Source organism: Orycteropus afer, unplaced genomic scaffold, assembly GCF_000298275.1.
Source record: "Orycteropus afer afer isolate SDZICR_OR568_19922 unplaced genomic scaffold, OryAfe1.0 scaffold00049, whole genome shotgun sequence".
NCBI classification, from domain to species: domain Eukaryota; kingdom Metazoa; phylum Chordata; class Mammalia; order Tubulidentata; family Orycteropodidae; genus Orycteropus; species Orycteropus afer.
The window spans coordinates 11,585,774-11,611,190 of record NW_006921636.1 but is presented as its reverse complement, the minus strand read 5'-3'; the positions used below and the strand labels follow the sequence as shown (position 1 = coordinate 11,611,190).

At 51.5% G+C, this 25,417-nt stretch overlaps 1 protein-coding gene across 1 annotated transcript; it reads right to left on the bottom strand.

Moving 5' to 3' along the window:
• Positions 1 to 23,746, bottom strand: SDC4 (syndecan 4). Its single transcript, XM_007938450.1, has 5 exons — positions 23,678 to 23,746; positions 7,934 to 8,072; positions 6,554 to 6,600; positions 5,507 to 5,705; positions 1 to 152 (listed from the first exon to the last, which is right to left on the bottom strand). Exons 1-5 carry the CDS (start codon positions 23,744 to 23,746, stop codon positions 1 to 3), a joined length of 606 nt encoding a protein of 201 aa, XP_007936641.1.
• Between the last annotated feature and the right edge of the window lie 1,671 nt (positions 23,747 to 25,417).

The following is a 25,417-nucleotide window of genomic DNA, read 5'->3' as shown; positions in this document are numbered from 1 at the left end:
TCACGCGTAGAACTCATTGGTGGGGGCTTTTTTGTAAATGGGCTTCTTGCCCAGGTCGTAACTGCCCTCATCTTTCTTCTTCATGCGGTATACCAGCAGCAGGACCAGGAACGTGGCAAAGAGGGTGCCCACGACGCCACCGACAATCAGAGCTGGAGAGAAAGAGACACGGGAGGGTGAGAGCCACTCAGCAGGGAGGGCCTTGGACTGAACTGTGTCCCCAAAACTCTATGCTGTGATTCCTAACCCCTGTATCTGTGGTTATGTACAATTTGGGAACGGGTTGTCTTCATTATGTCAACAAGGCCGTATCAGTGTAGGGTGTGTTAAGTCAATCTCTTTTGATGTTTAAAAGAGCAGATTAAGCAACCCCAACCCTAACCCATCCCCTAGAGCTGGCACCCTCAATCGGACTTCGAGCCCCCTACACTGAGAAAATAGATTTCTGTGTGTTAAAGCCCCCCCCCCTTGTACTCTTCTGTTCTAACAGCACCAGATAACTAAGACCCCCCTCCCCACTTCCAATCACTTCCCTTCCAACCCTCTACATCCTCACCCTCCCCACCACCTGGGTCAGGCATCTGATGCCTCATTAAATGCTCAGGACCTTATTTATGAGAAGGGACTCTCTAGGCTTGGAGAAGTCGAGTCACTTAAGATCACAAGGCCAGAGTAGCCAAGCCACTGTTCTAATCCAAGTCTGTCCAAGTCCAAAGTCCAGGCTGTCTAGACACCAGGGAGGTTCCGCAGGAGCAGCTTAGCACTAACTGAGCCAGAAAATCGCAGGCTCTGTAAACACCTCCAGACATCCTTACCCTGGTGGTACACTCTAGCCCTTCCTCTGTGCACACACATATCTAACACGGGCCTTCACTTCCATGTACGCACAGGTGTACACTACCATACACACATATACCAAGAACCAAACCAAACTCACTGCCGTCCAGTCAATTCCAACTCATAGCGACCCCACTTTGGGTTTCTGAGGTGGTAAATCTTTACGGAAGTAGACTACTCAGTCTTCCTTCTGTGGAGTGGCCATTGGGTTTGAACCGCCAACCTTCTGGTTAGCAGTCAAATGCCTTAGGCACTACCCCACCAGAGTATGCTGATATAGACACACTATGTTAGAGACGAGTCCCTGGGTGATGGTACAGGCGGTTAGTGCACTCAGTGAGCTGCTACCTGAAAGGCTGGCAGTTCGAGTCTGCCTAGAGAAGCCTCAAAACAAAAGACCTGCTGATCTACGTCCAAAAAGTCAGCTACTGAAGACCCCCTGGAGCACAGGTCTACCCCGGTGCATAGGGAGGGCTCACCGTGAGTCAGAACTGACTCAATGGCAGCTGCTGCTGTTGTCATAAATAATGCTTTACAGTGGTTTATAGTCTCACATTATAGCCCAGCATTAAGGCCGAGTTCTACCTCATCCCCTTACTGGCTGTGTGATCCTGGGCACGTTCCTTCAGCTTTTTCATTGCAAACTGGAAATAATAATCCCTCCCTCAAAGGCCTGTCATGGGATGCAATAAATTAATCCACTTACAGTGCTTAGAAGTGTGCCCACTTCACAGTCTATGCTCGATACTCCTTCACTGTGAGCCTCTGTGGTTTCTATGTGTGTTCCCAGCACCCAGGAAGGAGCCCTGGTGGCACAATGGGTAAGTGCTCAGCTGCTAACCTAAAGATCAGTACTGAGAACCCATTCAGTGGCTCCAGGAAAGAGCAAGCTGGCAGACTGGCTCCAGTGAAGACGACAGCCTCGACAACCTTATGGGGCAGTTCTTCTCTGTCCCATGCAGCAGCTATGAGAGGCTTTCAAAGCCAACAACAGCGGCACCCTGTCTTGGGCTCGGCACAGCAGCACTGATTAATGAATGACACTAACTGAGCTCAGAGGAGCAGTGCCCAAGGGCGCCAGCACATGTGGACTTCCACCCTCAGGAGTCTTGGAGCACAACGTCTGTTCTCTCTCCTACATGCCAGGTGGCCTGCTGGCTCATACCTGTGTGCTGAGGGGGCAGGAGGTCTCCCAGGATCCTTTCTGTGGCAGACTGAGTCCCCTAATTCGGTCTTAGTCAGGCTAAGACGATTATTTCTCCAGCCCAAACTGATACACAGAATGGGGGCAGATTGGCACTGAGGAGCCAGGTGAGGTCCTCTCTGGGCCACAGTTCTATGAAGCAGCAGCGAAGGGCTCCCCCCCGCCCGCCCCCGGAGTTGCCTGTAAACACAGGGCATCAGGCCTCACCTGATGGTGAGAGGGAGCCCTCACCTCCATTCCTGTTTCCATCCCCCTCCCCTCCGACGACCCCAGCTCCTCCATCAGGCCCTTGGTCTGGGCTGGGATTGCTCACAGGATCAAGGTAAAAACCTAAAAGGGCTAGGTTCAGAGCCCGGTGATGCCCTGGTTTTGTGACCTTGGGGAAGTCAGTTACTTACTCAGTTTCCTTATCTGGCAGAGCACAGATAACCCTACCTGCCTGATAAGGCTGCTGTGGGGACTTGGGGGGGCACATACATCACGTGCTCACACAGCAAGCACCTGACCACTCCCAGGTGCTACTGAGAAACTGCTCAACAACAACTCTCCACCGGAGAGTCCTCCACGTGTGTAATTCTCAACGGGGAAGATCCAAGTGCACCGTTCCAAGCACTTTAAATGGATTAATGTATTTCATCCTATGCCACACCGATGAGATGGGGATTATTATTTCCATTTTGCAATGAAAAAGCTGAAGGAACATGCTGGAGATCACACAGCCAGTAAGGGGGTGGGAGCAGAACTAGCTCTTAACCACTGGGCTATACATGAAATTAAAAAAAAAAAAAAAAAAACTCACTGCTGTGGAGTCAGATCTGACTCATGGCGACCCCTCCTTGGGTTTCCAAGGCCGTCATCACTACAGAAGTAGGTTGCCCAACCTGCTTTTGAAGGAGTGGCTGGTGGGTTTGAACCGGCAGCCTTTTGGTTAGCAATCAAATGCCTCAGGCACTACTCCACCAGAGCTCCACATGGAATGTAACCCACAGTATATCATTATCTGTAACACCATCAGTCCTGTCTCTTGCTGTGTGGCCCATGGCAAGTGGTCTGCTTTTCCTGGGCCTTGGTCTCCTCAGGTATAAACAACAGCTGGTAAGACTAGCTCCGTGGTTTTTAAACTTCTCTTTGAAAGCACAGAAACCCTTATTGGTTGCAGCAAAACCTCATGCAAATCCCAAATGTGCCAGAGAGATTTATCCCTAAAATACTTCTAGGTTTGAAACCTACAAGACGTGTGCCACCGAGTCAATTTTCACTCAGCAGCCCTGCATGACAGAGCAGAACTGCCCCATTGGGTTTTCTCGGCTGTAACATTTATGGGGTCTTCCTCCCACTGAGCCACTGGGTGGACGTGAACTGTCAACCTCTCAGTTAACAGGACTCCTACCTGTAAGACTAGATGGTCTCTAAGGGTCTCTCTAGTTCTGACAGTACCCCCCCACCCCACAACGCACATGAAGTAGTGAAGGAAAGCTATAAAGAACACTGGCTCAGGTTCTAAGAGGCCACACAGGACAAGAGTTACCTGGGGCCAAAATCCCAGATCTGCCAGATGCAGACAAGATCCTTTATCTGGCTTGGCTGGAGGCAGGACCCTGAAGGTTGGTTAGCACAGGGCTCTCCCCCAACCCTTCTCACAGAGGATCCTCCAAGCTGCTCACCTTGATTCCCAAGGCCCATGACACCCACTCACTGGGCTGGTTCATCCAGATGGGTCAGCTAGAAAGGGAGCTCCCTCTGGCCACCCGCAACCTTGGAGACCACACCCACCTCCAGGGCTTCCAAAGCCAGTCATCACCCCAGCTAAAGGCCCCCCAGCCAGCTGGATAAAGCTGTTCCTGAAGCTTCACGCCTGGGACAGAACTTTTCCCTCAATGGTATTACACCTCAATAGCCTTATATGAGGAAGAGCTCCCTGTACTGAGGCCAGACACTTAACCTCTTTAACTTTCAGTTTCTTAATCTGCCACATGAAGACAGCCTGTGACCCACCTACATCAAAGGTCACTGAGATTAAATGACAGATGCTAAGAAATCAGAAGAGCCCTTTATGGTTTGCAAAACTGTTTCATATTCTGTTTCTGATGGCATGGTGACACCAACCCAGCAAGGTAACATTGTATCCATTTTATAGATAAGGAAACAGAGCCTCATGGAGTTCAAAAGGCTCTCAAGCCAAGGTCACAAAGCCTAGCAAGCGACAGAGCCTATAGGGAAGCCAAATATGGTGGTTATGTTTGTGTGTCAACTTGGCTGGGCCTGGCTGAGTGGCTGGGCAGCTGGTGGTAGTTAATCCCCATGAGGAGACTGGCAATCAACTCCATGGTGGGCTCTACCACAGGCAGCTGGGTAGCTGCCTTTGGGTATGTGGTCTGCTTCCTGTATATAAGGAGAAGCCTTTGGGAACTGTCTCTAGCCTTTGGCACACTTGGACCCTGCATGTAGACGTGTTGTTGCTCAGCAGCCTGCTATGCTCTGCCAACCTTGGGACTTACAATGGATTCAAGTTAATGGCCTGCCGTGTGGATCCGTAACATTGGAACTGTGCCTTTTTACTTGTCAACCTTGGGGCTTCTCAGCCTCAGCAGCCAGTTGCTGTCTGAGTGAAGAAACGCCTCTAGCTCCGGTGGGCCAGGAGCAGAAGGAAGAGCTGGACTCCAAGGTTGAGGGGCTTTCATCCAGCCCCTAGAGCCTGGCACTTTGAACTTGGACTTAAAGCTCCAAATTGTAAGAATAAACTCCTGTTTGTTAAGGCCATCCCATTTGTGGTATATTCTTGTCAGAGCAGCACTAGGGAACCAGAACACCAATTCTATCTTAAGGAACTGCCAGGCTATTAAAGGAAGTTATTTCTCATGATTAACTTCCCGGATGCCAAACCCAAGCTGTGAAAAACCAAAACCCACTGCCATTGAGTCGATTCTGACTCACAGAGACCACCACTGGGTTTCTGAGGAAGTAGATTGAACAGTCTTCCTTCCGCAGAGTGGCTGTGAAAGTGCTTTGAAAAATAGCATGAAAGGCTTAAGGTAAGTGAATGACTCCTGCCTAATCTTTCGAGATTTTTGATATGCAATCTCCCCCCTCCTCCACCAGGCTCCACACCAAGCCAGCTGTTGCTCCCTTCGCTGCGATTCTGACTCTTGGAGCTCCAAGGCAGAACTCCTCCACAGCATTTTCAAGCAGATTGCCAAGTGTCCTTCAAGGAGCCTCTGGGTGGGTTTGAACCACTAACTTTTCAGCTAGTACTAGAGCACTTAAATGTTTGTGCCATCCCAGTACTTGTACACAGACAGAGCTACCTCTCAAGGTAGTTACGAGTTCTTCAGTGCCCCGGGGTCTGTACTAAGCTGCATCAAAGAGAAGGGGCAAAAGGAGCCTTGTGGGCCAGGTCATCTCTGCCCAGATGTTCCATCCGCCAAAGCCCACTTCCCCCTTCAAGGTAGGGGCGTGAGACCTTACCTGCCAAGACCTCTGTCCTCTCAAAGATGCCACTGCCCTGGGCTGTGCTGGACATGGACACCCTGTTGGACACATCCTCGTCCCCTTCAAAGGGCGAGATCCTCTTGGGGATGACCTCATTCTCCTCCAGCTCTTTGGGTTCAGTGGGGACCCGGTCCACAGGCCTTGCCCTCTCAGGAATGTGGTTATCTAGAGGCACCTGGACGGAGGGAAGGGAGAGAAGAGCTCAACACTCAGCCCAGGTTGGGGAGGGACCCAGATCAGGAGACAAACGGTGAGGAAAGGACCATCTCTCAGGCTAGCCCAGGTCCTAGAGCGGAAATCAACAACCCTTTCTCAGAAGCGATGCTGCCAAATCCTTAACCTGACTTTTCTAGTCAATCTGTCCCAAGTGGAGAATAGCAGTCTGAGCCAGGCCTCAGGGGTCCTGCTCACTGTAGGTCAGGGAACCACTCAGGAGGGCTGCTTGGCAAAACCTGCAAACTTGCTTTAAGGCAGCAAAATTGTTTTAAAGCAGCAATTTTGCTTCCAGGACTCATCAGAGATACATGTGTAAAAGATGCTTGCTACTGTATTGTAATTTTAAAATGTCAAAAAATTATCAACAATGTTTCCACCAATAAGTGGAACTGGGTGAACAATTATGCAGCCTATAAAAATGAGTAAGAACATTGAATGATGTGAAGAAAGACTCCCGAGTGCACTAACGGATGAAGTTATTTCATTAAGTGATGAAGGCAATACACTGAATTATGTATGTAATTTGATGTCAATGCTGGGAAACACCTACAAGGCACAATAAGGGGTGGGATGTTTATCCCTGGGGGGCAGTGATGGGCTATCTCTGACCTGCAGCCAGGCCCATGGTGAAAGATAAAAAAGCCTTTGGGCACAGTGAGGTCAGACAGACAGACAGACACACACACACACACACACACACACACACACACGCTCTGTCCATACAGAGGCTGTATTTTCTGCCTCCCTCAGTCAGTGTGTATGCGAGAAGCAAGGTCGCAGGGGAGGCAACAGTATGTAGCCACTTACCAAGGGATGGATGAGTTCAGGGGAGATCCTGGGGTGCTCTGAGTCATCTGCAGGGTCAGAAAGGCTATGTGTTAGTCGGCTATCCCAGGCGATGACCCCTTCAGCCATGGCTAAAGGGGGACCCCTAATTCACGACCCACCCCTGACTGCTCCAAGTCCAGTCAGTCATCATTTCCACCCCAAACCGGCCTTAGTCATCTCCTCTGTAAAATGAGGTCCTAAGAGCTGCCTCCCTGACTGTTAGGGAGAAGGAAGCTGTAAACTGGTAGCGGGGCAAGTGTTTTGTCAACGCCACACCCTTGGCTCCATAAAGTGTGGGGTGCAGTGACCAACAGCATCACCTGGGCACTGGTCAGAAATGTAGAATTTCAGGGTCTACTGAATGTGAATCAGCATTTTAACAAAATCTCCAAGGCATTAGAGTTTGAGACGCACAACTCAAAATTACAATCATTATATATGAAAATATTCACCATATGTCGGTATGTGCTTGGTACTAGCTTCAACTCAGTTCAGACCCTCCACTACTTACATACGATCATTATTATTCCCATTTTACAGATTAGGAAACTGGGGCTCAGCCGTCACACAGAGCAGAGGTTTGAACTCAGGACTGTGTGATTGCAAAACTCAAACTCTGAACGGTGACACCACCATGCACATGGGAAGACATTCTCAGCAGTTCTCTGTGGCCTCAAAGCCCTAGAAAGATCCTGACAGGGGTCTGGTCCCTGTCATCCCCACCCCCCCAACACTCCCAAAGAAGCAGAGGCTTGGTTTTTGTTCCCTACTCCCACCTCCGTACCTGGCTCCAGACTTGATGCTTTTCTTTCCAAAGGAAAAAAGACACTACCAACCCTCCTCCTCCTCTTCTCTCACCTCCCACCCACACCATGCCCTCAGGCCAAAAGGAGGAGGCTACCAGGCCAGTTCAGGCTGGTGCTCAAAACACCCAGAGCTACAAACCTACTGAATCAACAAACAACTTGGCACAGAGGGTCTCAGGATTGTTGTTGTTGTTGTTATGTGCCATCGAGTTCCCCCCGACTCATAGCGACCCCTCCTTGGGTTTCCGAGGCAGTATCACTACGGAAGTAGGATTGCCCAACCTTCCTTCCGAGGAGTGGTGGTGGGTTTGAACTGCCAGCCTTCTGGTTAGCAGTCAAGTGCTTTAGCCACTATGCTACCAGAGCTACTGAATCAACAAACAACTTGGCACAGAGGGTCTCAGGGTTAGAAAAGGTTAGTCCAGTTCCTTTTGTTTCCCTTCCTTTTGAGGGGGAGGAGGGGCACTTTTAGGAGTCTCAAGGCCCAGACAACCTACTGGGGGTGAGACCACCAACTGTCTCCAGCTGTGTCCTGACTATCACACACTCGTACCCAGATCTCCAGAGCCAGACAGCTCAAAGTCATCGGGTTCCTGTCCCGGGCCCCCCACATCCTCATCGTCTGGCAGGGCTCCAGAAAAGTATCGGCCTTCTAGGAGGTCCTGGGGGTCGATGACTTCAGTCTCTCGGATCTAGGGGTGAAACAAGGACACATCAGCCAACAGCCCCCTGGTTTCTACAACCGCTCCTATACCCAGAAAGGCAGAAGTGAAGGCATGTGGGGAGTGACCTGGGGTGGTAGAAGGCAAACCTGGGGTGGAAGGTGGCCAGGTGAGAGTCCGGAGGCCTCAACCCTGGACCCTGCCCCTAACTTGCTGTGTGACCTCAGGCTAGACTCTTTATCATTCTGGGCCAATACAAATAATAAAACCCCAAATCAAACCTATTGTTGAGTTGACTTTGAATTGAATCACAGTGACCCTATAGGACAGAGTGGAACTACCCCACAGGGTTTCCAAGGCTGGGATCTTTACAGAAGCCAACTGCCACATTTCTTCCAGGGAGCAGCTGATGGGTTCGAACCAAGGACCTTCTGGTTAGCACCCAAGTGCTCTAACCACTCTGCCACGAGGGCTCCCCAATCAACAGAAAGATGATAATCAAAATTATAACGATGATAATAATGAAAATGTCAACATGACTAAAACCAAAAGCCAGACCTACAGTCATCAAGCCGATTCTGATTCTGACTGGGCGACCCTTCAGGACAGAGTAGGACCGCCCCCACAGGGTTTCCAAGGCTGTAAATCTTTACAGTAGTCTCCCACAGAGTGGCTGGTGGGTTTGAACTGCCAACCTTTTGGTGAGCAACCAAATGCTTTAACCCCTACATCACCAAAGCTCCTAAATCTTTATAGAAGCAGACTGTCTACCTCTCACAGAGCAGCTGGTGGGTTTGAATCGCTTACCTTTTGTTTAACCACTACCCAGACCAGAGCCACCAGGCTCTATTCTTCATAACTCTGAGGGTGTTGCTAACCCCATTTACAATCGAGGAAACTGGGCATTAAATACACAACATCATTGCCATTTGGCTACACGAGTAGAAAACAGAAGAATGAACACCCAGGCTGCCTGACTCCAGAGCCACACAGACCAGCTCGAGGGCCAACACTCAACACTCAAGAGTTCTCTGCGGTACCAGCAGCTGATTCACACCTGACCCAGCAGGGACAGGGCTGCTGGCCTTGCCCCTGTCCAGCCAAGGACACCTTTCCCAGCTGAGTCAGACTAGGCTGAGACAGGCAGGGCTAGCTCACCCACCCCTCGGGGCAGCCCTACGTCAGGGTGGGGCTCAGGACTGGTGACTCAAGAGTGTCGAATTGCTGTTAGGAGCCCACTCACAGCAACCCTGTGTATAACAGGCCAATAACACCCTCAGTCACTGCTATGTCGAAGCCCATTGCTGCAGCACCGTGTCAGTCCATTCTGTGGAGACGTCGTCCTTTTTCCGTTGACCCTCTGCTTTACCAAACGTGATGTCCTTCTCCAGGGACTGGTCCCTCTTGGTAACATGTCCAAACTGCACGCGATGAAATCTCACCATCCTCACTTCTAAAGTAGCGTTCTGGCTGTACTTCTTCCAAGACAGATTTTGTTTGTTATTCTGGCAGTCCACCGTGTATTTGATACTCTTTGCCAACATCATAATTCAAATGCATCAACTGTTTGTTGTTGTTGTTGTTTTGTGCCGTTGAGTCGGACCTCACAGCGACCCCTCCTTGGTTTTCCGAGGCAGTATCACTATGGAAGTAGATTGCCCAACCTTCCTTCCAATTGTTCTTTAGCCTTCCTTACTCATTGTCCTTAGGAACTCTGGTAGCATAGTGGCTAAGGCACTTGACTGCTAACCAGAAGGCTGGCGGTTCAAACCCACCAGCCACTCCTTGGAAGGAAGATGGGGCAATCTACTTCCGTAGTGATACTGCCTCGGAAATCCAAGGAGGGGTCGCTATGAGTCAGGTCCGACTCGACGGCACATAACTACAACAACTCATTGTCCAGCTTTTACATGCGTATGAGGAGATTGAAAATACCATGATTTGGGTCAGAGACACCTTAGTCCTCAAAGAGACATCTTTGCTTTGTTAACACTTTAAAGAGTTCTTTTGCAGCAGATTTGCCCGATGCAATACGTCATGTGATTTCTTGACTACTGCTTCCACAGGCATTGATTGCAGATCCCAGTAAAATGAAATCCTTGACAACTTCAGTCTTTTCTCTGATTATCATTATGTTGCTGCTCATTAGTCCACCTGTGAGCATTTTTGTTTTATGTTGAGGTATAATCCACACTGAAGGTTGTAGTCTTTGATCTTCATCAGTAAGTGCTTCAAGTCCTCTTTACTTTCAGCAAGCAAGGCTGTGTCATCCCATATTGCAGGCTGTTAAGGAGTCTTGCAAACATCTATTCAAATAAACTTCTTTTGGGCTGGCACCTTGTGGACCTGAGTCCTTCCTCTCACAGACTACCCATTCCAGCATCCACTGGTGGTTTCTGTCTTCTACCCCATGAAAACATCATCTATTGCAGCAGAATCTGAAGTCAACCCTCACCAAGAAACCCCAAACTCACTGCCACCAAGTTGCATCTGACTCACAGTGAGGCCCACTGGGTTTCCCAGGTGGTAAATCTTTAAAGAAGCAGGTTGCCCCATCTTCCTTCCAGGGGGCAGCTGGTGGGTTTGAACTCCCAACCTTCTGGTTAGCAGGCACTGCATGGCTGAGGGTGGCAAAGAAATCTCCCAGAGTCCCGCAGCCCATCAGCCCCATAGGCTACTCTGCTTCCATCTCCTAGTTAGCTGAGTGGAAAATAAAGCTCCTTCAATACTTGGTGGGGGGACAGAAAGCAGAATTCAAATATTAAAGTACCTACTATTTGTCAGAAGACGTGGGGCTTTTGATTCACCTCAGTACACACCCACACACACCCCTCTGGAAGACATTCTCATCTTCCACCCCTGACTCCTTAAGTGTGGGGAGTGGAGGCTGTTAGAACCACAGCATACCAGCTGCTGAGACCCTGGCAAAATAGCTGGTCTGTCCACATTTCACAGAACTTGGATGAACTGGAGCCCCAAACGAGGCAGTGACACGCATGTCCAAGATCACACAGCAAGTTAGCCACATCGCTAATGTATAAAGGAGCCTGGGTATCCGATCCTAAATCAAGGTTATGATCGCAAAAGAGGCCCAGGAAGGCCACTTCCAGGCCAGGCTCTTCCTGCGGTACTTCACCCCTGGCTTCCGGGGAGAGGGGGCGGAACCTGCCTGTCGCGCCCTCTCCAACCTCCAAGGGCAACACGCTGGATTCCCGGAAGGCTGGATTCCCGGAAGGACGCCCGGAAGGCAGTGGGCAGATGCCCCCCCTGCCCCCGGGGCGGAGGAATCTGCTGAATGCTTGGCACCCGTGGGGGTGGGGAGCCAGAAGGGGTTAAGGGCCAGTTAGGGATGACTTCACGACTCCGGAATCAGGAGCTGTAGAGCTGCTGGCGCTGGAATTCCGGCCCTCCCGCACACAGACCGTGCCTGCGGCTTTGGTTTGTGCAATCTGCCTTACCTAGGGCGGGGTCTCTAGGCTCCGACCCCCGCTTCTGCTGCGCATTCCCTCAGGCCTAGAACCTACAACTGCGGTTCCTCTGTGGTTTACCAAGCTAGCGCTAAGTAGGAACCCTTGATAGCCCGTTTTGTAGAGATGGAGTGTGACCTGGTGGCGCAATGGTTAAGTGCTCGGCTGCTAACCAAAAAGGCTGGTGGTTTGAACCTACTGAGCAGCTCCATGCAAGAAAGATCTGGCGAGCTACTCCTTTAAAGATTACAGCCTGGAAAATCCTATGGGGCAGTTCTACCATCTCATTGGATCGCTATGAGCCTCGACAGGCTCAAAGGCACTTAACCACAACAATGCAGAGGTGCAAAGGCCAGGAGGAGCTCAGAAAGGTCAAGTCACTTGTCCAAGGTCACACAGAAAGGAGATAATGGCCCTGCCCACCAGGAACCCAAGCAGATAGCAAATCTTTCCTCTGCAGCATGGCTGGGAGGGTTTGAACCGCTAACCTTTAGTCATTGAGCATGAACCTAGGGACCTCCTAAAAGGCCTCCCTCAGAGGAGGCATCATGTGAGCCTGGTCTTCCCTTTCACAGCAAGTCAGGAGGCTTGGAAGAAGCTGGAGGCGATGCTGAAGGGAGAACACAGGAAATTAAGTCCTCCCGGAGCTCCAGGGGCACCCTCTCTGCCCCTGACCCCTGACGAGAGAGGAAACTCTGAAGTAGGAGCCCTTTTAGACTACGCCAGCCAGACAGGGCCAAGCCCCATGGAATTGTGGGTACTCGTTCCTCTTTTTGTAAGGGGTGGGGGTGGGGAAGAGGCGCCAATAGCCCTCCCCTCCCCCACCCTCTTTAGACAAGGCCCATTCAGTCTGGGGTGGCTTTGAAGAATCAGGCCACCCAGCAGCCAGACCCAGTCCTGACCAGAGAGGGACCCCACCCTGCTCCTGGCTAAGGATGTGGTCTGTTCTCAGCTCACCCCACCCTGCCCAGGCACGTGTGTTCACATGTGTGCATGCCCACGCATCCTCTCTGGGCCCTCAGGTCCCCGCATCTTTGTCCTCTGCACAGACACACAACAGAAATCATGAGCTGAATAAGGCAGTGGGCTTTGTTCAGACCCTGCTGGCCCCCATGGCTACAGAGCACCTGGAACCGGTGCCTAGAGGGTTAGCAATTCTTCCTGAACCAGAAAGAAGAAGGAGTAGCTGTTGTTGTGTTCCACAGGGACTGACACCTGCCAAAAGAAGGTAACTGAGGCCACAGAGCCCAACGGGCTCATTTTATAACAGCAGACACCCAATGGCTGGCAGCAAAGCTGGACTTGGGACCCAGGCCTGCTGGCTCCCAGGCCAGACCTGTCTCTCTGCTCCCCGCAAGGGTCCTGACTGCCGCTAAGGGTCTTGACTCTAGACATACTCCCCATCCATCAGTCCTTAGGTTATAGGAATGGACGTGGAAGGAGGATGTCGACCCTATCCTACTCAAAGAGTCGTAAGCTGTGTCACCCCAGGAGAGTATGGAGGTTGGGGTGACCAATACCCAGTATTTGTATATGCTGGGTCCTTTCTCAACATGAGCTCACTGAATTGGCTCAGCAGCCCAGAAAGGTGCTCTCTCCATCTGCAGAGGAGGAAACTGAGGTTCAGTTGGGTGGGTCAGCCACAGCGTCCCAGCTGCAAAGCCACAGCGCAAGGATCCAAAGCCAGATCCTGTTCAAATGCACACCTGACCACCACCAGTCTTCTCACTGCCGCCCACTCTGTACCTCCCCACCCTCACCCTGCAGCCCAGCCGCAGCCAGCCTGGGCTCCAGGGCACCCCTTCCCCTGGCCCAGGTGTCAACAAAGGTGAAAGTGAGTATTGCTTAAACTAAAGAACAGAAACTTGGCTTGGGCACCAGGGAGGAGTTCAGGGTCAGGTCTTGGTTAACTGTGAACTGGTGAGGGAGAGGAGAGAGAGGGTAGGAGAGCCCTCCCTCCCCCACCTGGCTCCTCCCAGGGGAGGTAGGGTCAGGGGCAAACTTGACCCAGGCTTCTTTGGGGAGGGGAGACTTGAAGGGTACCTGGGCAAATGGGGGTGGGGTGGGGGACAGGGACATGAGTACCCTGGGCTCCAATTTCTGAACCCACCAGAGTGATTCTGGCAGGAGATCCCCCATAATCACGTCCTCCCCCACTCCACTTGTCAAGGGCCAGACTTCCCCCCTAATGAGCAAACACTGGGGCCCATACATCTGGGGAAATGAAGATTCCACCACCATACAGGTTCCACATAAACCTACATGCAAATCACAGCCCTGCCACTTCCTACTCTTCTTTCTAGACAGAAGTAGACAGCCACATCTTTCTCCCACGGAGGGCTGATTTGGTTAGCAACCAAGCGCATAACCGCGGTGCCCACCGGGGCTCCGTGCCTAACTATAGGAGCCTGGGAATTTATTTCACATCCTGAAGCCTCAGTTTCCTCTCTATAACCAGGGCTGATAACATCTTGCAGGGCAATAAAGACTAAGTGATTGAAAGGCATTTAGTAGTGTGAGCATGGCCCAGCACACAGCAGGTGCTCAATGAGTAGCAACTATTATTAACCCTCACCTGCCCTCCCTCAGGGGCCCTGGTGGTGCAGTGGTTAAAGTACCACTCAAAGTCAGCAGCTGGAACCTACCAGCTGCTCCACAGGAGAAAAATAAGGCAGTCTGCTTCCTTGAAGACTTACAGCCTTGGAAACCCCATGGAGCACTTCTACTCTGTCTTACAGGGTCGCTGTTAAGTCGGAATCAACTCCATGGCAAGGGGTCCATGCTAAAAGGGCTGGAGATCTGGGAAAAGTTACAGACAAAGCTCTATTGCTGGAAAGAAGCTGGTTGGAAAATTTGCAAACTGTAAAGGGACATGCCCTACCCTGGGTTATTTTTTCCTTCTTAGACCATAAACTTTGCAATAACCGATCAGGTCCATTCAAATTGTGCAAAAGAAAAGAACAGACTCAGAGATGGGCAGAGACCTGCCCCAGGTCACACAGCTTTGAGGACCTGTCCTAACCAGACGGAAGCAGAGGAAAGTTCCTTTCTAGAAAAAGCAAACAGCAGTGTCACCAGACACCTGGAATTCTGCTTGAGGGCCTGTACCCTCAGGGAATTTCCTGATTAGCCTTGGGGACAAAAAATTCTAGAACATAAAAAAGAAATCTTACAGCATTCCATAGCCTGGTACCTGAAGGGTTAAGCCAGGTCTGGGGTGGGGGTGGGGTAGGGGTTCGAATGGCAGGCTCTGCCTACTCCAAGGTCAGGTTACTCGGAACACAATCACTCAGAAAGCCAGGCCTGGCACTGCCAGCAGCCAGCTTTTGGACACCCAACCCTCCAGGGCAGCCCATTCTCACAGCAGGGGCTCTGGGACGGTGGGGTGCTAGCTAGGAAGGGGGCATGGAGACTTCTGGGGACTCTGGACATCCACCTGCCAGGAGGCAATCCAGCACTGTTACCACTAACTCTTGGGGTGACTCTGGGAGATTGTCTGGGCCTCGGTTTCCCCACCTGGAAAAGAGCTTTCAAAGAGACAAGCCTCCCTCTGTCTGGAGGCCTTGTAACCAAGCTGGGCACTGCTCCGATGACGGCGGAGACAGCCGGGAGGGGGCTGGCTCCCTCAGGGCCTCGGAGACAGAGGTGCATTGAAGCTCAGGCTTGTCTTCTAGGCAGTGGACCCAAAATCTCTGCTGGATCCGAGGGCGGGAGACTCTAGGGACGTAAACAAGCGCCCCGTGTTCTCAGAGAGCAGTCGGCAGCTTCCACAGCGGCCTTGTCCCAGCTGATGAGATCAGCCCTGGGTGCTGGCTTCCTGCCCCTTCCCAGCCTCCGCCGCCGGGGAAAGTCACTGCTCCAGACCGGGGCAGACTGTCCCACAGACATCTCCTGGCTGGGTTTCCCCAGGGTTAGGAGCGTCACCCACTGCGGTGACTGCTCTGCCACACCCCCATGGCACGAGGGTCTCGTGGTACAGCCAGTCCTCACAGGCCACCACCGACCAAAAGGCCTCTCCACCAAGTCACAGTTTCCACACATACCAGCCGCTCCCTGCCTCCCTTTTCCATCCCCCCAGGTGTCACCTGACTGTAGCAGCCTCTTCTACTGTGTGCCAGAGAAAAGTGGGGCAGCTGAGCTCCCTGGTCTTGAAGGACAGGGAAGTAGGGGAATGCTGGGAAAAGAGGGGTGCCGAGTAGGAGGGCCTGGCCCAAGGGTGGGAAGGTTGAATTTGGTGGGTACAAAAGAGGGTGGAGGCGGTGGGAACACAGAGGGGGCGATGACAACTGTGGAAGGTCAAAGCTGGAAGCAACTGTTAAGGTCACAGAGTGGATCTTTTGGAGGGAGTCCTGGAGCCTCTGAAGGGGCCCTGGTGGCACAACGCCTAAAGCATTTGACTGCTAACCAGAAGGTTGACGGTTCAAACCTACCAGCCACTCCGAGGAAGGAAGACACAGCAATCTACTTTGGTAAATATTTACCACCTCAAAAACCCAACGGGGGTCGTTATGAGTTGGAATTAACTCAAGGGCAGTGGGTTTGGTGTTTTGGTTTTTGGAGCCCTCTGAGGTCTGAACCGCAAGAACTGTAACTGTTTTCAATGTTAATTTTCAGTGTTTCAATGGAAGTCCGGCCAGAAGCACAGACATCACCTCTGTGAAGCCGACCCTGTGACCAGGCGAAGAGCCCTCATCCACAACAAGCAAGTCGACTTAAGCCAGCACTTGGGTTTGTTGGTAGGTGCTGTCACGTCAATTCCAGTTCACAGTGACCCCATGTAACAGAAGATATACCAGCTCTTTCTCCAGAGGGGACACAGGGCGAGTTGGAGTCACTGGATGGGTTCGAACCACCAACCTTTTAGTTAGCAGTCAACTGCTTCACCGTTGTGCCATGCCAGCACTTTACAGTTTGCCAAACACCAATTACAATCCTTGAGTGGTACGAGTGTCAGCACCCATGTTTTACAGAGGACGCTGGGCCTTTCACCAGCAAAGTGACTTATTAACTGCTTGCTCGCTCATCCCTGGGTGAGTGGCAGGGCTGGGGCTGGGACTCAGGTTTTGGAATCCTGGCTATGAAACTCTGCTTTCCAGCAGGCCAGCCCCACAGACAGGGCAAGAAGGGCCCAGGGCCCAGCGAGGTGCAGGAAGGTGTCCAAAGGTCATCAGAGTTAATAACAAAGCAGCCCAGAAGGCAGGCTTCTTGCTCTCTTAGGGTTAAGTCAGGTGCCCACTGGTGACAAACATCTTCCTCCCTCCCTCTCCACGGCACCTGCAATGAAAACTGGCTTTTCAGAACACACACCTTTTCTGTCCTCTCCACCCGCCCCCCACAAAGCCCAAAGTGGTATTTGCAATTCCTCCAGCCTCCTTAAGACAACAAGCTTTATCTCTCCTCCGACAGAACAAGGCCCTCAACGCAGGGGGTGGCCCCCCAAGTCCTGGGCAGTGTCCTGGGTGGTCCTGTACCGGCTGCAAACCTTCCAGGCCCCTTTTCCCACCAGACTCCAAACAGCTCAGCACTGGGTTCCTGCTAATGCTGGCAGGCGGGGTGGGGCTGCCAGGAACTAGTTCTTGTTTAAATATAAACCCATCTGATAATTAGCAAACAGCCCACTTCTAAGATAAACAAATAGGAGATTTGGGCTCCATCAGCTCCACCCTACACACCTCCCAGCTGTAGGGAAGAAACGGAGGAGGGGGAGAAAGCTTTCCAGGGCCCTGGGGGTGGAACCCTCAAATGTGCAGGACCACCTGGCATCAGGGTGGCCTGGACAAGGAAGCTATCACCAAGGGAAGACCCCCTCCCCACCAGACATAGTAATGTTGGTGTTTGGTGCAATTTCAACTCATAGTGACCCTATGGGACAGAGTAGAACTGCCCTATAAGGCATCTGACTGCTAAGCAGAAGGCTGGCGTTTCAAAGCCACCAGCCACTCCTCGGAAGGAAGATTGGGCAATCTACTTCTGTAGAGATACCCCCTTGGAAACCCAAGGAGGGGTCACTATAAGTTGGAAAAAATGACTCAATGGCAGTGAATTTGTTTTTTGGTTTATAGTTTTCTAGGCTGTAATCTTTATGGTAACAGATCACAGGTCTTTCTCTCTCAGAGCCACTGAGGGGGTCTGAACAACCAACTTTTTGGTTACTAGCCATGCGTTTATCCACTGCGCCACCTAAGCACTCCTGGTATAGTACTAGGTGCCTTTATTTGCAGTTTTAACCGCACCACAATCATCCTATGATCTCATGGACAAGGAAGTGGAGACTCCCAGAGTGTGCGTACATGTCCAAAGTCACACAGGTAGTAAGAGGTGGACTTAACAGGTGCTGCCTAACTCCAAACCACTAAAGTTTCGTGTCAGCCCCGGGAATTAAGGAGAGGATGATGGTAAGCTGAGAACCTGGGGGTCAAATCAAATGTGGGCTGTACCAGCAGCAGGGCCCTATAACTCAGACCAGTGCCCCCTTGCTCTGCAGAGGTCTAATGACTAATTTTGAGGACTGGTGATTCACATCCACACACAGGCAAGGGGCTGTGACTGTTTAGGGCCTAGGATTTCCTGTAAGTCTCCTCAAGGCTCTGGACACTGAGACACCGGCACTCTCTCTAATAGGCTCCCAAAGACAAGGCAAGACTCATGAGCCCATTCCAACACCCCCACCCCAGAGCCATCCTATTAGCCAAGAGTTTGAAAGGACATGGGTGACTCAGGCAGACAAGCTCTTCTTCCCCAGTGACTCACGACGCTCTGTCAGCCCCTTCTCCCAATTTTAAGCATTCTTTGGAAATCACACCCACCCGTCCAGTCCCTGAGGCTGGAGAATAGCTAGGAGCCAGTTCCTCTAAGAGGGAGCTGGGGCTGTAAGCCCAGCCTGGCTCCCTCAATTCCTCATTCAAGCCACCAGCTCAGAACTCCACGTCCTTGGAAAAGCTCATGGTTTCCAGGAGCTGGGGATGGCAGGAGCTGAATGCCCCCCTCCCTTTCTCTTCTGAGACTAGGACTTGTTGTGAGTCATTACCAAGGCGGGCAAGAATGTGTTCCTTCCCCATCACTGGGCTTTGAGAACTAGAGGGACCCTTAGGGGGCACTGGTCCAACCTCCACATTTGACTGTTGATGGCAGGGAGACCCAGAGGCAGGGCATGCTCAAGGTCAATCCAGCAACCCAGCGACTCCAAAGCACTGCACCTCCAACAGATTTCCTCATTCATGTGGAGTGTTCTCTAAGGACGCTTCAACCAGACATCGTGCATGATCCATCGGACCTGGTTCTGACCTTGCACGAACCACTACTTTTCCCTAAGCATCAGTTTTTTTTGTAAAATGGAGATAATGATACTTAGCTCACCTATCACTGGGAGACATTTAGCTAGAAATAAATAACCCTGATGCACCTTCGGAATGAAATCACATGTGCGAATTTGTTCATTTATACAAACACTGTCCAAGTACTAACTACACGGGACAGGTATTTCACTAACCACTAACAGCAGAGTTCTACCCCGGGTGTGTGCGTGGGGGACTCAGAATTTTGGTATGCTTCCCTTATGAACCCTCAGGGGATCCCAAGAGGTCCTTCTATGGAGCTCTGGTGGTGCAAAGGTTAAAGCATTCAGCTGCTAACCGTCAAGATTGTCAGTTCAAACCCACTCTGCGGCAGAAGTAAAAGGCAGTCTACTTGTATCCGGCTTTTACTGCCTTGGAGACCCTATGGGCAGCTCTACCCTGTCCTATAGGGTCACTATGAGTCGAAACTGACTCAATGGCAGTGGGCTTGGGGTTTTTCTTTTTCCCACTCACGAACCACGAATTTCTTCCAGTAAGGGAGTGCCTTAGTGTCTTTACGGTTTCCTTGGCCTCTTGTACACTGCATCGTAGATATTTAATTAATTATTAACTACTAACAGAATGTCAAGGAACCCTGGTGTTGCAACATTTAGGCACTCGGCTGCAAACTGAAAGGTTGGCATTAGAATGCACTCAGCTGCTACCCAGGAGAAGACCTGGCAATATGTTTCCATAAGGATTACAACCTAGAGGACCCTATGAGGCAGTTCTGCTGTGCCACATAGACTCGCTTTGAGTCAAACATCGCTGGAAGGCACCTGACAACAATAAAATGTCAGAGCTGAAAAAGGGCTCTTGACTTCAAATCTCACATTTTACAGATGGGGGATGTCAGCCCAAGAGGGAAAGGGACCTCCCTCCCAATGTCACAGAGCTCTCCATCCAAAGTGTGGTACAATATATGACCATGAGACCAGAACTAGATGGTGCCCGGCTACCACTGTCAACCACTCGGAAAGGGAACAGTGCAGGAGATCCTGGATAGAGTGGGAGAACAATGTGGAACAAAACTCAAAATCATAAAAGAAAAGAAAAAGACCAGGTTTACTGGTCTGATAGAGCCTGGTGAGACCCCCTGAGACTATGACCCCTAGTTGCTCTTCAGGTTTGGAACTGAAGTCACTCCTGTGGCTTCCAGCCAAACAATAGATGGGCATATGGGCTGAACATTTACATCAGGTAGATATACTCCTTAGAATGATCAATCATGGGAGAAGAGAAAGGCAGTATTTGCACAGAGAGATAGCTCAGGGGGCAGGAATGCACAGGAAAAAAGGACACAGGGAAGAGGTAACTACAGGGAGGAAGTGGGAAGAGAGCTGTTACATTGTGGGGAATTGCAGCCGATGTCATGACACAAAATAAATGAAACATTCATACACTATGAACTCCTGTATGGAAAAGAATCTGCTAACTTTCACCCAAATCACAATTAAAAAACAAACAAAAAAAAAAGTGACCCAAATATTCTCTCAGATCTCAAGAGGTCCCAAGAGCTCTCACTGGCCACTCAAGGGTCCTAGAACCCCCTGACCTTCCGCTTCCACCCCTACTTCTTGCAGTCAAGGAGCAAACTCTCAAGCAGACCAGAAACATCCATAAGCTCAAGTGCACCCGGTGGGTGGGGGACACGTCCCCAGAATTGCCTGGGCCTAACACCAGCCACTCCTCGGAAGGAAGGTTGGGCATTCCTACTTCCGTAGTGATACTGCCTTGGAAGCCCAAGGAGGGGTCGCTATGAGTCGGGCCGACTCGATGGCAAATAACAACAACAACAACAACAACAGTGCCAAGTCAGTGGGCTATGCCCCTGGGCAGCAGCACCTCTGCGGGGGTGCGGGGGGAGAGTGATCCAGCTCCCAAAACAAGGCTGCCTTTAATTGGCCAGCGAAGGAGTGGCAGGGAACAGAGTAGAGGAATGCTCCCAGCGGGGCAGGAAGAACTGGTTTAGGACGGCAATCCCGCCAAGCAGTGAAGAGGGCAGCTGGGTGCTCACCTGGGCTCCTTCCCCTGGGAAGGTAGCTGTGGCACTGGGGAGGCGGGGCACCACTCAGGGAGAGAGCAGGCCTTTAGCTTAAACCTAAAATGTGGGCAGGGGTCCCAAAAGCACATTGAGGAGGGGGACTCCTGGACAGAGATTCTGGTGGCCTGGATGCTCTCTGCTACACCAAAAACACCAAATTCACTGCCATCAAGTCAATTCCAACTCATAGCGGCACCCATTGGATTTCTGAGGAGGTATATATTCATGGATGTAGATTGTCCCATCGTCTCTCCACAGAGCAGCTGGTGGGTTTGAACTGCCGACCTTCTGGTTAGCAGCAAAATGGCCACTACACCACCAGAACTCCTTCTGCTACACCAAGTGGTACCCGTTTGACCTGTTTCCTCATCTGTAAAGTGGGCATAGTACAATTCCCACACCCCGGGTTTTTGCAAGGATAAAATGCACCAGGCCTGGCATATGGAAAGCACTCAAGTCATAACTGCCATTGGCAAAACTCTTCTTCTCAGGCCTCTGTGCTTCTCCACCTGCAAAATGAAAGGTCTGATGGACCATCTCCATGGTCTAAGCCAGCTGTGACTAGGCCTGATTTTTCCAGCCACAAACTAGGAAGGAAGGGGGCGGGGGGAAAAGGGGAAACCCTATGACCCAATTAGACGTGGAAGTTCTGTGACATTAGCCAAGATCGAGAGAGCTGAAGCCAAGATGAGAGAGGGACACCTCTCTCAGGAAGCAGCTGCCCAGGGCTCACTTCTCCCCCAGCTGTTTGGTCACCCTACACAGAAATGACACAGCCTCCTTCTGACAGCCCCAGGGCACAGCTGTCTACTCATCTCAAAGCACCTGCAGGCTCAGCAGCCTTGGAGCAAGACTGCCATGTGACTGCCCATGTGGTGACCTCAGCAGCCTCCTAGGTCCTTCCCTCTTTTTCCCCCCACTGCCCAGAGTGACACCATCCAACATCTAACAGACATCTCCCCAACCAAGCAACACCATCCACTGTCCAATGGACGTCTCCTCAACAGCTCCAATCTAATGCATCCTTTAGGCCTAGTTAAGGGCACACCACCAAACCAAAACCAAACCCATTGCATTGAGTTGATTTCAACACATAGCAACCCTACAGGACAGAGTAGAACCAGCCCGACTCATGAGGTTTCCGAAGATCTAAGTCTTTAGGAAGCTGACTGCCACATCTTTCTCCTACACAATAACTGGTAGATTCAAACTGCTGACCTTTCTGTTAGTACCCAAGCTTAACCACGACACCACCAGAGAGACAGAAGTCTTGAGTTCTATCTAGTCCAGGCTCAGCTGCTAACCTCTTGCCAAGGCTGCCCTTGGCTTGGTGGCATCATCACCCTACACTGGCCTCTGCTTCCCTCCACCTCAGAATTCCTTGAGGACCTCCAGGCCCAAATCTCAACAGATTATAAGCCACACTAGAGGGCCTGAGCTGGGACCCCACAGCAGCCACGCATAGAGGAATTCAGAGGAGTAGAAGCAAGGACTCCAGAGCCTGGCTGCCTAAATTTGAATCCAGCTCTGCCCCTATTAGCTCTGTGACCTTGGTCATGTTACTTAACTTCTCTTGCTGCGGGAGTTTAGGAATAGTCAACAGTTGGGTTGATGTGGAAATTAATCAAACTGCTACTTGTAACGCCCTTAGAACAGGCTGGGCATATAGTAAGTACTCGCTATCATCACCACCTGTCTGGAACAACCCTGAGTGGCCTATTTGCTCAGAGTCTCATCCATTCCCCAACAGAAGCCAGCTGCTATGGAGAAATGACTTTCCTCTAAGTGAGCTCAGGGAAGTAGGAGCCCCAGGGCTTTCAAAGGAATTACCTTTAATGATTAAACTCCTGGGACTCAGGCCCTCTTGAAGTCAGGACTTAAGGACACTAAGGGGACACAAGGCCCAGGCTCTTGGGGGGCAGGGCCTCTCTCCTAGCCATTCCCGTGCCCCCAACTTCCTGGATAAGATTGCCTCCCTGCTCCCTGGCTGGAGGGGTCAGGGCGTTTGTAAACTAGGACTGAACCAGCGAGATGAGCCTTCTCTCAGCTGAGGCCTTCTCTCCCCAGTTTCCTTCACCCCACTCAAGGCTGGGGTTTCAATCTCCCCACCTGCGGTTCAGCAAAACAAACACACTTCTTGTATATGCAGACGCTCACCTCCCTAGGAAACCTAAACCAGTCCTTCTATCACCGCCAGCAGATCAGAGTCCAATCAGTAAGGACCCTAGACAAGCGCCGGTCCCCTGCCTTTTGTGCAGATGGGGGAAACTGAGACCTAGTTGGGACAAAGTCTTTTCCATGTGACAAGTCAGTGACAGGGCCAGGGCCAGAACCAAGGTCAGGGCTTCGTCCTCCACTCCCCCGTGTGTGGTGCAGGGCCCCACAGAGCCCCCCCAAGCCAGGTTGGGTTCCGGGGCTGCACACCCCGCGCGCCCACAGAGAGCTAGAGGAAGGGGTTTGGGGCTCCGAGCATATCCCAGGATCGTAACGAGGCAAGGGGCGCGGATGGGGGGGGGTAAAGACTTGACATGGTCTTGGTCACCTTCGAGCCTGGAGCCTGCAGCGGGGCTGAGGCCAGGGGAGGCGGGAGGAGCAACAGGCTAAGGGCGCACGGCGCGGAGGGGCAGTCCCCGGTCCTCCCTGTGGTCCCAGAGCAAATTTTCTAACAAAGTTTCGGCGCCTAGTTGGGGGCGGAGAGCGCAGTCCCCGAACATCCCCCATCCCAGGCTCCCAGGAACAAAGGAGGGACCGCCGAGCCGGTCGGCCCCCCGGGGATCTCCAACCACCTACCGACTCTGCGGCGGCGGCGGGGGCGCCCACGAGGAACAGCAGCAGCGCGAGCAGGCGGGCGGAGACCATGGTTTGCGATGCGCAGGACGCGGGCGGCGGCGAGTGACCCCGGCGGGCGCGCGGGCCGTTTTATAAGCTGCGCGGCCCCGCCCCGGTCCGCCCCCGTCGCCGCCGCCCGCGCCCCGCCCGGAATTCCCCGCGAAAGCTGGGCCTCCTGGGCGGTGCGCCTGCCACCAAGTTGGAAACCCCAGGGGACGTTCTACGTGCCCCGGAAGGGTTCCCAGGCCGCCCCTACCAGGAGCCCTCGTACCCTTTGGTTGTTTGACCTCCTGCTAAGAGACGTTGCGTCGCAGCCCATTTTATATATGGAAAAACTGAGGTCCAGAAACAGGAGGGCCTGCTCAGCGTTTCTGTTCACACCAGAGCTCTACGCTCTGAGGGTACCAAGGATTTTCCAAATGGGACAGGGACATGAGTAGCGTTAAGGGAGAGTCAGCAAACTTTTTTTTTGCAAAGGGCTAAATAATTTAGGTTTTGTGGGGTATATGGTCTCTGTCCCAACTACTCAAACACTATCAAAAGCGACCATAGACAATGCTTAAAGGAATGAGCTTGGCTGTGTTCCAATAAAGCATTATGTATGGACACTGAAATTTGCTCATGTCACAAAATATTCTTTTGATTGTTTTCAACCACTTAAACATGTAAAGACCATTCTTAGTTAGCAATGGCCCATACAAAAGCAGGTGCTGGGCAGACTTGGATCAAAGGGTGGCTGACCCCTCTTTTAAAGGATTTATTTTCTAGATTTTGAGCTGCCTAAAAGCTAGATCTCTCTGAGAAAATAGACTACGTTTACCTCCATTGTCAAGTCCACTTCCACCCTTTGTAAAGGAAAGGTATGTGGGGCCTCTTTACCCATCCCACATCTTCCCACAGCACACACACAGACGTGTGTGTGTGTGTGTGTGTGCGCGCGCGCGCACGCGCGCGCCAGGGATGGGAAGAACTTCTGGGGCCCCAAATACAGGAATGTTGTTATTATGTGCTGTCAAGTCGGACCCGACTCATATTGACCCATCCTTGGGTTTCCGAGGCAGTATCACTATGGAAGTAGATCACCCAGTCTTCCTTCTGAGGAGTGGCTGGCGGGTTTGAACCACTAGCCTTCTGGTTAGCAGTCAAGTGCCTTAGGCACTATGCTACCACAGCTCCAAATACAGGAATGGTTGGAATTATTAATGAAAGCATCCTACAAGGATCAATTGAAGCAGTAAAGCTGCTTAACCTTCTCTCCCCCGACTTGTATATATTTCTAGTGGATAAAGTATGGCTTTAGAACAAAGGTATTTTGGCATTTGTTGACAAATTATGAGTTTATATGGAGCTCTGGTAGCGTAGTGCCTAAGGTACTTGACTGCTAAACCATAAGGCTGACGGTTCAAAGCCACCAGCCACTCCTTGGAAGGAAGGTTGGGCAATCTACTTCATAGTGATACCGCCTCAGGAACCCCAGGAGGGGTTGCTATGAGTTGAGTCTGACTTGATGGCACATAACAACAACAAATGCCTTGTAGAGTGGAGAGGTGGGAGTGACTTCCCTCTTCCATCCAAAAGTCTCTTCAGACAGAGCCTTGACAGTAAAGCAAGTTTCAAATGTCAGGTCATGTTTTCCCACAGGATTAAAGGCAAACAGTTACGTTCAGGTATTCTGACTACTCTTCCCCGAGAAATGGAAAG

Bases quoted from the DNA above. Each gene is read 5' to 3' on its own strand.
- SDC4 (XM_007938450.1), bottom strand. From the start codon at position 23,746: ATGGTCTCCGCCCGCCTGCTCGCGCTGCTGCTGTTCCTCGTGGGCGCC. The intron at 6,601-7,933 runs GTACGAGTGTGT...CTGACCCTGCAG, and splicing joins GTCTGGCTCTGGAGATCTGG to ATGACTCAGAGCACCCCAGG. The intron at 5,706-6,553 runs GTAAGTGGCTAC...CCCTCCGTCCAG, and splicing joins CTGAACTCATCCATCCCTTG to GTGCCTCTAGATAACCACAT.